General features: G+C 33.0%; 1 protein-coding gene across 1 annotated transcript in view; it reads left to right on the top strand.

Moving 5' to 3' along the window:
* The window catches only part of LOC142338163 (uncharacterized), a 34417-nt gene extending 22421 nt beyond the window's left edge, over nt 1-11996 (top strand). The window contains exon 4 of the mRNA XM_075387800.1: nt 11910-11996. Coding sequence (XP_075243915.1) covers nt 11910-11996 — 87 coding nt within the window. The remainder of the gene's footprint in view (nt 1-11909) is intronic.
* The last annotated feature ends 308 nt before the right edge of the window (nt 11997-12304 follow it).

Raw genomic sequence — 12304 nt, 5'->3', positions numbered from 1 at the left:
ATGATTGCAAATTTTTGGAATCCAATTGATCATATTTATGCGAAGACCCAAATTTCAATGTGGACCAATCATCATTTTGGAAAATTGAATAAGAAACACTGCGCTTAAAGCTTACGTTTTACTGCAGTCCTGCAATTAATTGTTCCCACGTCTCTTGACTGGGGAGGTACTATATACTCAAATGGGTTTTTTGTTCAGACAGATTTGGCCGATCGATATAATAATAGTAGAGAATTCTAACTTGCATCATTAGAAAGCCCGTCCAGCGTAGAATAAGAAATTAAGAATTTTTCATTTTTCGTCGAAAAAATGGCTTTTTTTTTAGCCCACTTGCTTTCAATTTTGCTAAAAAACACCTTAAAACTGCAGCCAAATTCTTCTTAAGCTCAAAAAGGAGCTAGTTGTACTCCCATTGGCTTAAAGAGTCTCTGGAATTATAATTTTGCTAATTTTTTTGCAAATGTAAACTCGATAATTATACAAAATTTATCATTTGTTTTTGACAAATTGAAAATTTTTTTTATAGAATTTATCTCTTTTGCAACAACTTCACCAATTGATTGTTTTTTTAAAAGCACAGCAATATCTGGTTGATCTTGATCTCATCATAGATCCTTATGATAAAATTTTTTTAGATTTTATTGGGACGCGACCTTTTTTATTTCAAAATATTTCCGCTATTTAAGTGTTTTTTATGTAAATCTTAGACAAAGTTTCAAATCAGAGCTCTATAAATAACAGATACTTTTTTCAATAAAAACGAGACCCGACGAGAATTTATCTTGGTTTCAGAGCTAAGCTCATGTTTCTTATGGCTCTGACCAATTGTTTTCGTAAAATTTTTATGGACGTCATGCGTTTTATTTTTATGTCGTTTACTTGTTCTAGCCCAATGACTTAGTGTCACCAATCAAAGATCCAGTTAGCTTTTAGAGGGTAAAAAAGAGTCTAGACACTTTTTTTCAGTTGTTATCTAATGTCTGTTATGACTTTGAATATATTTGTTTTGAGAAAATATTGGAGAGTTTTTGATTTTTGCCACTATATTAGCCTATTTCTGTCAAGTTTTAGAGCAATCTCAATAAAAACGGGCGGAAATCAACTTCCTGGGAGATATATATATATATATATATATATATATATATATATATATATTTTCATTTTTACTTTTGTTTTCCCCCGCGTTTTCATTTTTACTATTGTTTTTGATCATAATTTTGTAATTTGCGAGATCATTTTAGTTCCTTGTCAAATTATCACAGTATTGACAAGTCCAATTAAAGGCAGTTGTTTTAGGGGAAATGCTTAACTGAGGAAAAAAACGTATCCGGTTATGTTGATTGCTTTTGTTGAATAGTTTATGCTTTTTGGGATGAGACACAGTTGTCTCGTAAAATTTTGTGTGTTTTTTTATTTTGCCTATTTTGATTTCATTTCGTTGTTGTACGCCATATACCCAATAGCGATAGATCTTAATTGGTTCTTCAGACGTATAATTCATCCTGGTTGAAGATTTCAGTTTATAGCCGTTGTTTGCATGACATTCGAATTAAATTTAAAAATGTTTTTTTTTCATCTGTCTAAATTTTGCTTTTATTTTTGTCACCGTGCTCAATCTCGCACATGAAAAAATTCAATTATTTTTGTTAGTTCAAACTTTTTTGGCCCAGGTTTATTCGTTATGACTGATTGCCTCCACCATTTATTTTTAATAAAAAAATTTTCGAGATTTCTATACCGTTCAATTTTTGAGATTCTTTTTGTTGTCATGTCAAACAAGTCCTTTTATGAGGAAGACTGGTTGATGTTAAGAAAGGACAAAAAACAACTTACAGTTCTTGCAGGTAACATCTTATAATTATAGCGTCTTGAACAGTGTGATGTCGTAAAATTCCTTGAAGTTTTGGCTTCTCTATGTATTTGTTTTTCCGTGGGCTGGTGACATAATCTCATTATTAACAGGCCCAATTGACTTCCTGAGATGTCGAAACCTATCTCATCGTTTTTTTGGTAATCCTACGTTTATTATGAGTTTTGAAAGTATGTCTTTTCAAAAATAGTTTAAGGTTTCTGAGCTTCGTCTCTTTCAGTTAGTTTTTCGGTCCGTTTGTTGCTCAGTCTCTGTAAACACAGGTCACAAATTCCCAGTGACCTATAATTTAGATGTTATAACTGTTTAGCTGCAAACATTTGTTTCTTGGCCTTCTTACTACTGTCACTACTATATTTCATAAAATGTTAAATTTTTATATAATTTTACCTTTCAAAGTTTTTTGGTTTCTTTTTAAAGTATAACAATAATCGTTGATCCCATTGGCTTTGAGATTTTGCACAATAAAATACCTGATAATGACATGTCTCAATTGCGTCCTATGCAGGTAAAAATGAACGTTTTAGTGATTTCAATTGATATCTAATGACATTAGTAGCTTTGAAATTGGTTTTTTTCACAAATGGAAAAGTATTTTGAATTTGGCACCCATTTGCTCTTTTTTGTCGAACTGTTGACCAGTTACATAAGGGACAGGTGCCAAATCTTCTTTAATGAAGTATAGGTTAAATTGGTTAAACTGTTTTTTTTGTTTTTATCTGATGCGAGTTTGATTTCGCTATGATTTATTTTTATTATAGACATCGATTTAATAGTCCTATTATCAACAACTTTTATCGGCCCTCTAGCGTGGCATTATTCCATTTCATTTGTTGTTTATTGAACGATGTGTATGTTTTTGAAATATCACTTCATCGTTTGGTAGTCAATTAAGTCAAGAATGTGGATGAGCAGTTTTTGAAATATCACTTCATCGTTTGGTAGTCAATTAAGTCAAGAATGTGGATGAGCAGAGTCGGAAAATTATGTGTGTACGCACATTACCGAGTCTCCCTATTTATTAGTTGTCCAAAACGTTCAGGCTAACGTTTCTTTTTTGCTTAATCTGGTTTGTGCGCCAGGGTAAATGTTTGTCAAAAAATTAGGGCAGAAGTAATGCTTAAATGTTCAAGTTCGATGTTCTGAAATGAGTTGGATTTTTGAAATCCTTGAGAAAACGTTCAAAAGAAAGAACTCAAAATATAACACATTATCAGAACCTAGCGGAATCTACATATAAAGGAAAGCAAAAAATTGTTAATCGTCTGTTCTTTCTTCTTGTTCCCTTAATCGCATCAATCGATCATTTTGCTTTTGTTTATTGAATCATTTGTAATTTTGCAAGTACTTGCAATTGTAATTCTTAAGGAAAATTTAGTCTAAACCATATAATTCCATTGATTATGTTGTACTCCCATTGGCTTAAAGAGTCTTCTGGAATTATAATTTTGCTAATTTTTTTGCAAATGTAAACTCGATAATTATACAAAATTTATCATTTGTTTTTGACAAATTGAAAATTTTTTTATAGAATTTATCTCTTTTGCAACAACTTCACCAATTGATTGTTTTTTTAAAAGCACAGCAATATCTGGTTGATCTTGATCTCATCATATATCCTTATGATAAAATTTTTTTAGATTTGGGATGCGACCTTTTCATTTCAAAATATTTCCGCTATTTAAGTGTTTTTTATGTAAATCTTAGAAAAAGTTTCAAATCAGGGCTCTATAAATAACAGATACTTTTTTCTATAAAAACGAGACCCGACGAGAATTTAGCTTGGTTTCAGAGCTAAGCTCATGTTTCTTATGGCTCTGACCAATTGTTTTCGTAAAATTTTTATGGACGTCATGCGTTTTATTTTTATGTCGTTTACTTGTTCTAGCCCAATGACTTAGTGTCACCAATCAAAGATCCAGTTAGCTTTTAGAGGGTAAAAAAGAGTCTAGACACTTTTTTTCAGTTGTTATCTAATGTCTGTTATGACTTTGAATATATTTGTTTTGAGAAAATATTGGAGAGTTTTTGATTTTTGCCAATATATTAGCCTATTTCTGTAAAGTTTTAGAGCAATCTCAATAAAATCAACTTCCTGGGAGATATATATATATATATATATATATATATTTATTTATTTTTTCATTTTTACTTTTGTTTTCCCCCGCGTTTTCATTTTTACTATTGTTTTTGATCATAATTTTGTAATTTGCGAGATCATTTTGTTTCCTTGTCAAATTGTCACAGTATTGACAAGTCCAATTAAAGGCAGTTGTTTTAGGGGAAATGCTTAACTGAGGAAAAAAACGTATCCGGTTATGTTGATTGCTTTTGTTGAATAGTTTATGCTTTTTGGGATGAGACACAGTTGTCTCGTAAAATTTTGTGTGTTTTTTTATTTTGCCTATTTTGATTTCATTTCGTTGTTGTACGCCATATACCCAATAGCGATAGATCTTAATTGGTTCTTCAGACGTATAATTCATCCTGGTTGAAGATTTCAGTTTATAGCCGTTGTTTGCATGACATTCGAATTAAATTTAAAAATGTTTTTTTTTTCATCTGTCTAAATTTTGCTTTTATTTTTGTCACCGTGCTCAATCTCGCACATGAAAAAATTCAATTATTTTTGTTAGTTCAAACTTTTTTGGCCCAGGTTTATTCGTTATGACTGATTGCCTCCACCATTTATTTTTAATAAAAAAATTTTCGAGATTTCTATACCGTTCAATTTTTGAGATTCTTTTTGTTGTCATGTCAAACAAGTCCTTTTATGAGGAAGACTGGTTGATGTTAAGAAAGGACAAAAAACAACTTACAGTTCTTGCAGGTAACATCTTATAATTATAGCGTCTTGAACAGTGTGATGTCGTAAAATTATTTGAAGTTTTGGCTTCTCTATGTATTTGTTTTTCCGTGGGCTGGTGACATAATCTCATTATTAACAGGCCCAATTGACTTCCTGAGATGTCGAAACCTATCTCATCGTTTTTTTGGTAATCCTACGTTTATTATGAGTTTTGAAAGTATGTCTTTTCAAAAATAGTTTAAGGTTTCTGAGCTTCGTCTCTTTCAGTTTGTTTTTCGGTCCGTTTGTTGCTCAGTCTCTGTAAACACAGGTCACAAATTCCCAGTGACCTATAATTTAGATGTTATAACTGTTTAGCTGCAAACATTTGTTTCTCGGCCTTCTTACTACTGTCACTACTATATTTCATAAAATGTTTAATTTTTATATAATTTTACCTTTCAAAGGTTTTTTGGTTTCTTTTTAAAGTATAACAATAATCGTTGATCCCATTGGCTTTGAGATTTTGCACAATAAAATACCTGATAATGACATGTCTCAATTGCGTCCTATGCAGGTGAAAATGAGCGTTTTAGTGATTTCAGTTGATATCTAATGACATTAGTAGCTTTGAAATTAATTTTTTTTCACAAATGGAAAAGTATTTTGAATTCGGCACCCATTTGATCTTTTTTGTCGAACTGTTGACCAGTTACATAAGGAACAGGTGCCAAATCTTCTTTAATGAAGTATAGGTTAAATTGGTTAAACTGTTTTTTTTTTGGTTTTTATCTGATGCGAGTTTGATTTCGCTATGATTTATTTTTATTATAGACATCGATTTAATAGTCCTATTATCCACAACTTTTATCGGCCCTCTAGCGTGGCATTATTCCATTTCATTTGTTGTTTATTGAACGATGTGTATGTTTTTGAAATATCACTTCATCGTTTGGTAGTCAATTAAGTCAAGAATGTGGATGAGCAGTTTTTGAAATATCACTTCATCGTTTGGTAGTCAGTTAAGTCAAGAATGTGGATGAGCAGAGTCGGAAAATTATGTGTGTACGCACATTACCGAGTCTCCCTATTTATTAGTTGTCCAAAACGTTCAGGCTAACGTGTCTTTTTTGCTTAATCTGGTTTGTGCGCCAGAGTAAATGTTTGTCAAAAAATTAGGGCAGAAGTAATGCTTAAATGTTCAAGTTCAATGTTCTGAAATGAGTTGGATTCTTGAAATCCTTGAGAAAACGTTCAGAAGAAAGAACTCAAAACATAACACATTTTCAGAACCGAGCTGAATCTACATAAAAAGGAAAGCAAAAATTTGTTAATCGTCTGTTCTTTCTTCTTGTTCCCTTAATCGTATCAAGCGATCATTTTGCTTTTGTTTATTGAATCATTTATATTTTTGCAAGTATTTGCAATTGTAATTCTTAAGGAAAATTTAATCTAAACCAAATAATTCCATTGATTATGATAAAATTAGTTTAACTTTACAAAATATAAGTGCCTTTTCTGTTTTGTTTGTGTTCGACTTACTTTCTATTCCCAAGGTTTTTGTGGAGTTAGTATATTCATACCCATTTCTTTGAGATGTAAAAATAACCAAGAAACACTTGGATGTTTGCTTCGGTAGATGATTTTGGGGACTAACTTTGTTTCCAAAAAAAAGTTTCCTGTTTCCTCTTCATGCGGTTTCTAGCCCTTAGAAAAATGAGGCTCCCAGTAAAGTGTCGTTTAAGTTATTCTAATCCGCTTTAAAGAATTTTATATAGAAGCCATACAAATTTGTTTTTAACTAACAACCGTTCCAAATTTAACATGAAGTCATTGATTGCAAAAAAATGCCTCGAAAAAGTTTTTGAAGTTTTTTGAATTGTGTGTTCACATCACACGGTCAAAAGCGGAAACGAAATTGGGGATCGGTTGTTTGATTATGGCAAACGTAAAGCTCAATTTAATTTACCATTATTCTGGTAGACAGTAATGGGAGAGAAAAAGAAAGAAAAACAAAATCCTATGTGTGCTAATTTGAAAACTCAAAACAAAAATTATAAGGTGAAACTTTTATAAAAAAAATAATTTTCTTTGATACAATTCTTCATTAGTGATTGTAAATATCTCAAACTAAAATATTTTTAGGAACATATCAAATTATACAATTTACACAAAAAAATATTGTCAGCATTTCACAGTCAATATGTTATCTTCAACACACTCTAATATTCGGATTTTTATCTTTTTATATCTTTTAGGCCATTTAAACGACAGATAAATTTCACAAATAGTTTTAGAAGCAATTTCTGAGGACTCTGACGTTTGTACCACTAAATTGGCGAAGAGACTACGCGGATCGTCTCAACAGTTGCCCGGTCGTCCCAACTTCTGCGCTACACGTTAGCACAGTATTACTTGGTCTACATTTTAGATACCAGAATATCAGTTTAACTGCAACTGCGGACCATGCGCTGTTCACGTCCATGCGCTGTGTGATGTAACCCGGAAATCCTCTGAAGGTTACCGCCGAGCGCACCTACTGACCCAACCGTCTGAAAATTTTTTCGGTTTGATTTCCAGTTCGGCAACATTAATAGAGCATGACGTACTTTATTCTCTTCAGTTTCAGAAAAAATGCGCATACGAGGAAAGCTATTAGTTGCCTCAAAAGTTTATTGAAGTTTTTTGAATTGTTTGTTCGTATCACACGGTCAAATGCGGAAATGAAATTGGGGATTGGTTGTTTGATTATGGCATATGTAAAGTCAATTTAATTTTCCATTATTTTGGTAGACAGTGATGGGGAGAAAAAGACAGTAAGCAAAATCCTATGTGTGCTAATTTGAAAACTCAAAATAAAAATTATAATGTGAAACTTTTGTAAAAAATAATTTTCTTTGATACAATTCTTCATTAGTGATTGGAAATATCTAAAACTAAAATATTTTTAGGAACCTATCAAATTATACAATTTACACAAAAAAATATTGTCAGCATTTCACAGTCAATATGTTATCTTCAACACACTCTAATATTCGGATTTTTATCTTCTTATATCTTTTCGACCATTTAAACGACAGATAAATTTCAAAAATAGTTTTAGAAGCAATTTCTGAGGACTCGGACGTTTGTACCACTAAATTGGCGAAGAGACTACTCGGATCGTCTCAACAGTTGCCCGCTCGTCCCAACTTCTGCGATACACGTTGGCACAGTATTACTTGGTCTACATTTTAGATACCCGAATATCAGTTTAACCGCAACTGCGGACCATGCCCTTTTCACGTCCATGCGCTGTGTGATGCAACCCGGAAATCCTGTAAAGGTTATCGCCGAGCGCGCCTACTGACCCAACCGTCTGAAAATCTTTTTGCATTGTTTTCCAGTTCGGCAACATTAATACAGCATGAAGTTGGGATCGTCTCAACAGTTGCCCGCTCGTCCCAACTTCTGCGATACACGTTAGCACAGTATTACTTGGTCTACATTTTAGATACCCGAATATCAGTTTAACCGCAACTGCGGACCATGCCCTTTTCACGTCCATGCGCTGTGTGATGCAACCCGGAAATCCTGTAAAGGTTATCGCCGAGCGCGCCTACTGACCCAACCGTCTGAAAATCTTTTCGCATTGTTTTCCAGTTCGGCAACATTAATACAGCATGACGTACTTTATTCTCTTCAGTTTAAGAAAATATGCGCATACGAGGAAAGCTATTAGTCGTCTCTGATGGGTCCTTAGATTGCTCGCTTTAACTCTAACCAAAAATAGCCAATCTTTTCTGAAAGGGGGCTGGCGATTGTTGAAAATATCGGAACACTATTAGTGGTCGTTAGCAACCAAATAAAATGTTATCGTTTTTATCAAGAAAGGTTTTGATCTTTATATCTTTAATAGCAAATGAGTAATTATTTCATTGTATAAACTCTGATTCCCATATTATAAATTCATTAATTATAAATTCTGATTCCCACATATTCTAACAATTCGAGGCATATGGCTGTTTATTTCTGACGATAAAATGATGAAAATTTTAAAATGGCAAAAATTAAGCCCAAATATAATGAATTTTGAAAATAAATTGGAGAAAAGTTTATTTGACAGTTTTTATCACAACTTGCACATGTGATTCTTAGAGCAATTTTAATCTAAGCCACACAATTACATTGATTATGATATAATTCGTTTACTTTGCGAAATCTAGGTGCTTTTTGTGCTTTGTTTGTAATCGACCGACTTGCTATTTCAAATGTTTTTGTGGAGTTAGATTATTCGTACACTCGCTACTCCTCGTCTTGTTTTTTCTAGCCCTGAGAATCAGGCTCCTAGAAAAATCTCGTTTAAAATATTCTAACCTGCTTTGAAGGTTTTAATAGAAGCCATGCATTTTTTTGTTTAATTGACACTCCTTGGAAATATAATCGGGAGTTGATTACAAAAAAAGTAAGAACCTCGAAAAATTTTTTTAAAAAAATTGAATTGTTTTTTCACATCCCCCCGACATGAACTGAAGTGAAATTTGGAATCGGTTCTGTGTTTAAGGCAACTGAAAATTCAATTTGATTTTCCAATATTTTGGTTAAGAGTAATGGAAGAGAAAAGGAAAGGAATGTAAAGAAAACCCTATGTGCAGTAAAATGAAAATTGAAGCAAAAAGCATCAGATAAAAACTTTACGAAAGGCTTTATCTTCGAGGAAGTCCTTCATTAGTGATTGTAAATGTCTTAACAATCAAATGTTAAAGAGATTTAGCAATTGAAAGAGAGTACACATAATTTCAGCGTCTACATTTCACAGTCAATGTATTATTTTCAACTCACTTTCATAGTTATAAATGCACTTTCTGAGGATTTTTGGTTTTTTGTACCCCTGAATTGGCAGAGAAGACTACACGGATCTTCTCGACAATTGTCCCCTCGTCCCCCTTCAGTGCTACACGTTAGCACAGTAATGCATGGTCTACATTTTAGTTACCCGAATATCAGTTTAACGGCAACTGCGGACCATGCGTTCTTCACGTCCATGCGCTGTGTGATGTAATATGGAAATTCTGTGAAGGTTATCGCCAAGCATGCACAAGACTCAACAATCTGAAAATCTTTTCGCTTTGTTTTCCAGTTCAGCAAAATTAATACGGCATGACGTACTTTTTTCTCTTCAGTTTAAGAAAATATGCGCATGCGAGGAAAGCTATTGGTTGCCTCGAAAGTTTTTTGAAGTTTTTTGAATTGTTTGTTCATATCACACGGTCAAATGCGGAAATGAAATTGGGGATCGGTTGTTTGATTATGGCATATGTAAAGCTCAATGTTATCTTGGTGGAAAGTAATGGGAGAGAAAAAGAAAGTAAGCAAAAACCTATGTGTGCTAATTGAAAAATTCAAAAAAAATGATAAGGTGAAACTTTAAAAAATAAACATTTTTCTTTGATACAATTCTTCATTAGTGATTGTAAATAGCTAAAACTGAAATATTTTTAGGAACCTATCAAATTATACAATTTACACAAAAAATTATTGTCAACTTTTCACAGTCAATGTATTATCTTCAACACACTCTAATATTTGGATTTTTATCTTTTTATATCTTTTCGGCAATTTAAACAACAGATAAATTTCAAAAAGTTTCAGAAGCAATTTCTGAGGACTCTGACGTTTGTACCACTAAATTGGCGGAGAGACTACTCGGATCGTCTAAACAGTTGCCCGGTCGTCCCAACTTCTGCGCTACACGTTAGCACAGTATTACTTGGTCTACATTTTAGATACCAGAATATCAGTTTAACTGCAACTGCGGACCATGCGCTGTTCACGTCCATGCGCTGTGTGATGCAACCCGGAAATCCTGTGAAGGTTATCGCCGAGCGCGCCTACTGACCCAACCGTCTGAAAATCTTTTCGCAATGTTTTCCAGTTCGGCAACATTAATACAGCATGACGTACTTTATTCTCGTCAGTTTAAGAAAATATGCGCATACGAGGAAAGCTATTAGTTGTCTCTGATGGATCTTCAGAATGCTCGCTTTAACTCTAACCAAAAATAGCCAATCTTTTGTGAAAGGGGGCTGGGCGATTGTTGAAAATATCAGACCACTATTAGTGGTCGTTAGCGACCAAATAAAATGTTATCGTTTTTGTCAAGAAACGTTTCGATCTTTATATCTTGAATACAAATGAGTAATTATTTTATATCGAAATGTTTTTAAACTAATTTAGAACTAAATTCCTTAATTTTAAATTCTGATTTCCACATATTCTAACAATTGGAGGAATGCGGCTGTTTTTTTCTGAAGATAAGTTGATGAAAATTTTCAAGTGGCAAAAATTAAGCCCAAAAGTGATGAATTTTGAAGATAAGTTGCAGAAAAATTTAATTTGACAGTTTTTAACACTGTTTGACAACTTGCACATGTGATTCTTAGAGCAAGTTTAATCTAAGCCACACAATTACATTGATTATAATATAATTCGTTTAGTTTTGCGAAATCTGGGTGCTTTTTGTGTTTTGTTTGTAATCGACCGATTTGTTATTTCAAATGTTTTTGTGGAGTTAGTTAATTCATACACTCGCTATTCCTCATCCTGTTTTTTCTAGCCCTGAGAATCAGGCTCCTAGTAAAATCTCGTTTAAGTTATTCTAATCTGCTGTGAAGATTTTAACAGAAGCCATGCATTTTTTTGTTTAATTAACACTTCTTGCAAATATAATTCGAAGTTGGTTACAAAAAAACAAGTACCTCGAAAAATTAAAAATTTTGAATCGCTTTTTCACATCCCCCAGACATGAACTGAAGTGAAATTTGGAATCGGTTCTGTGCTTATGGCAACTAAAAAAGTCAATTTAATTTTCCAATATTTTGGTTAGCAGTAATGGAAGAGAAAAGGAAAGGATTGTAAAGAATACCCTATGTGCACTAAATGAAAATTCAAGCAAAAAGCATAAGATGAAACTTTTACGAAAATTATTTTCTTTAATGAAGTTCTTCATTAGTGATTGTAAATGGCTTAACAATGAAATGTTTAAGGGATTTAGCAAATGAAAGAGAGTGTACAAAATTTCAGCGTCTACATTTCACAGTCAATGTATTATGTTCAACTCACTTTCATAGTTATAAAAGCACTTTCTGAGGTATTTTGGTTTTTTGTACTGCTGAATTGGCAGAGAAGAATACTCGGATCTTCTCGACAATTGTCCCCTCGTCCCCCTTCAGTGCTACACGTTAGCACAGTAATGCATGGTCTACATTTTAGATACTCGAATATCAGTTTAACCGCAACTGCAGACCATGCGCTGTTCACGTCCATGCGCTGTGTGATGATAACCCGGGAATCCTGTGAAGGTTATCGCCAAGCGCGCCCTCTGACCCGTCAGTCTGCAATTGATACAGCAAGACGTATTTTATTCTATTCAATTTAACAAAATATGAGCATACGTGGAAAGTTATTAGTCGCCGCTGATGTATCATTAGATTGCTCCCTTAAACTCTATTCAAGATAGCCCCACTTTTGTGAAAGGGGGCGGGACAATTGTTGAAAAGATCTGACTACTTTTAGTGGTATTTAGTGACCAAAAAAATTGGTATTGTTTTTTATCAAGAAACGTTTCTTTTTTATATCTTTTATACCAAAAGAGTAATTAGTTTATA

The sequence above is a fragment of the Convolutriloba macropyga genome, chromosome 4 (genome assembly GCF_964194025.1).
Source record: "Convolutriloba macropyga chromosome 4, txConMacr16.3, whole genome shotgun sequence".
Lineage (NCBI taxonomy): Eukaryota > Metazoa > Xenacoelomorpha > Acoela > Convolutidae > Convolutriloba > Convolutriloba macropyga.
The sequence above is the reverse complement of the archived record's forward strand: the minus strand, read 5'-3'. Positions and strand labels throughout refer to the sequence as shown.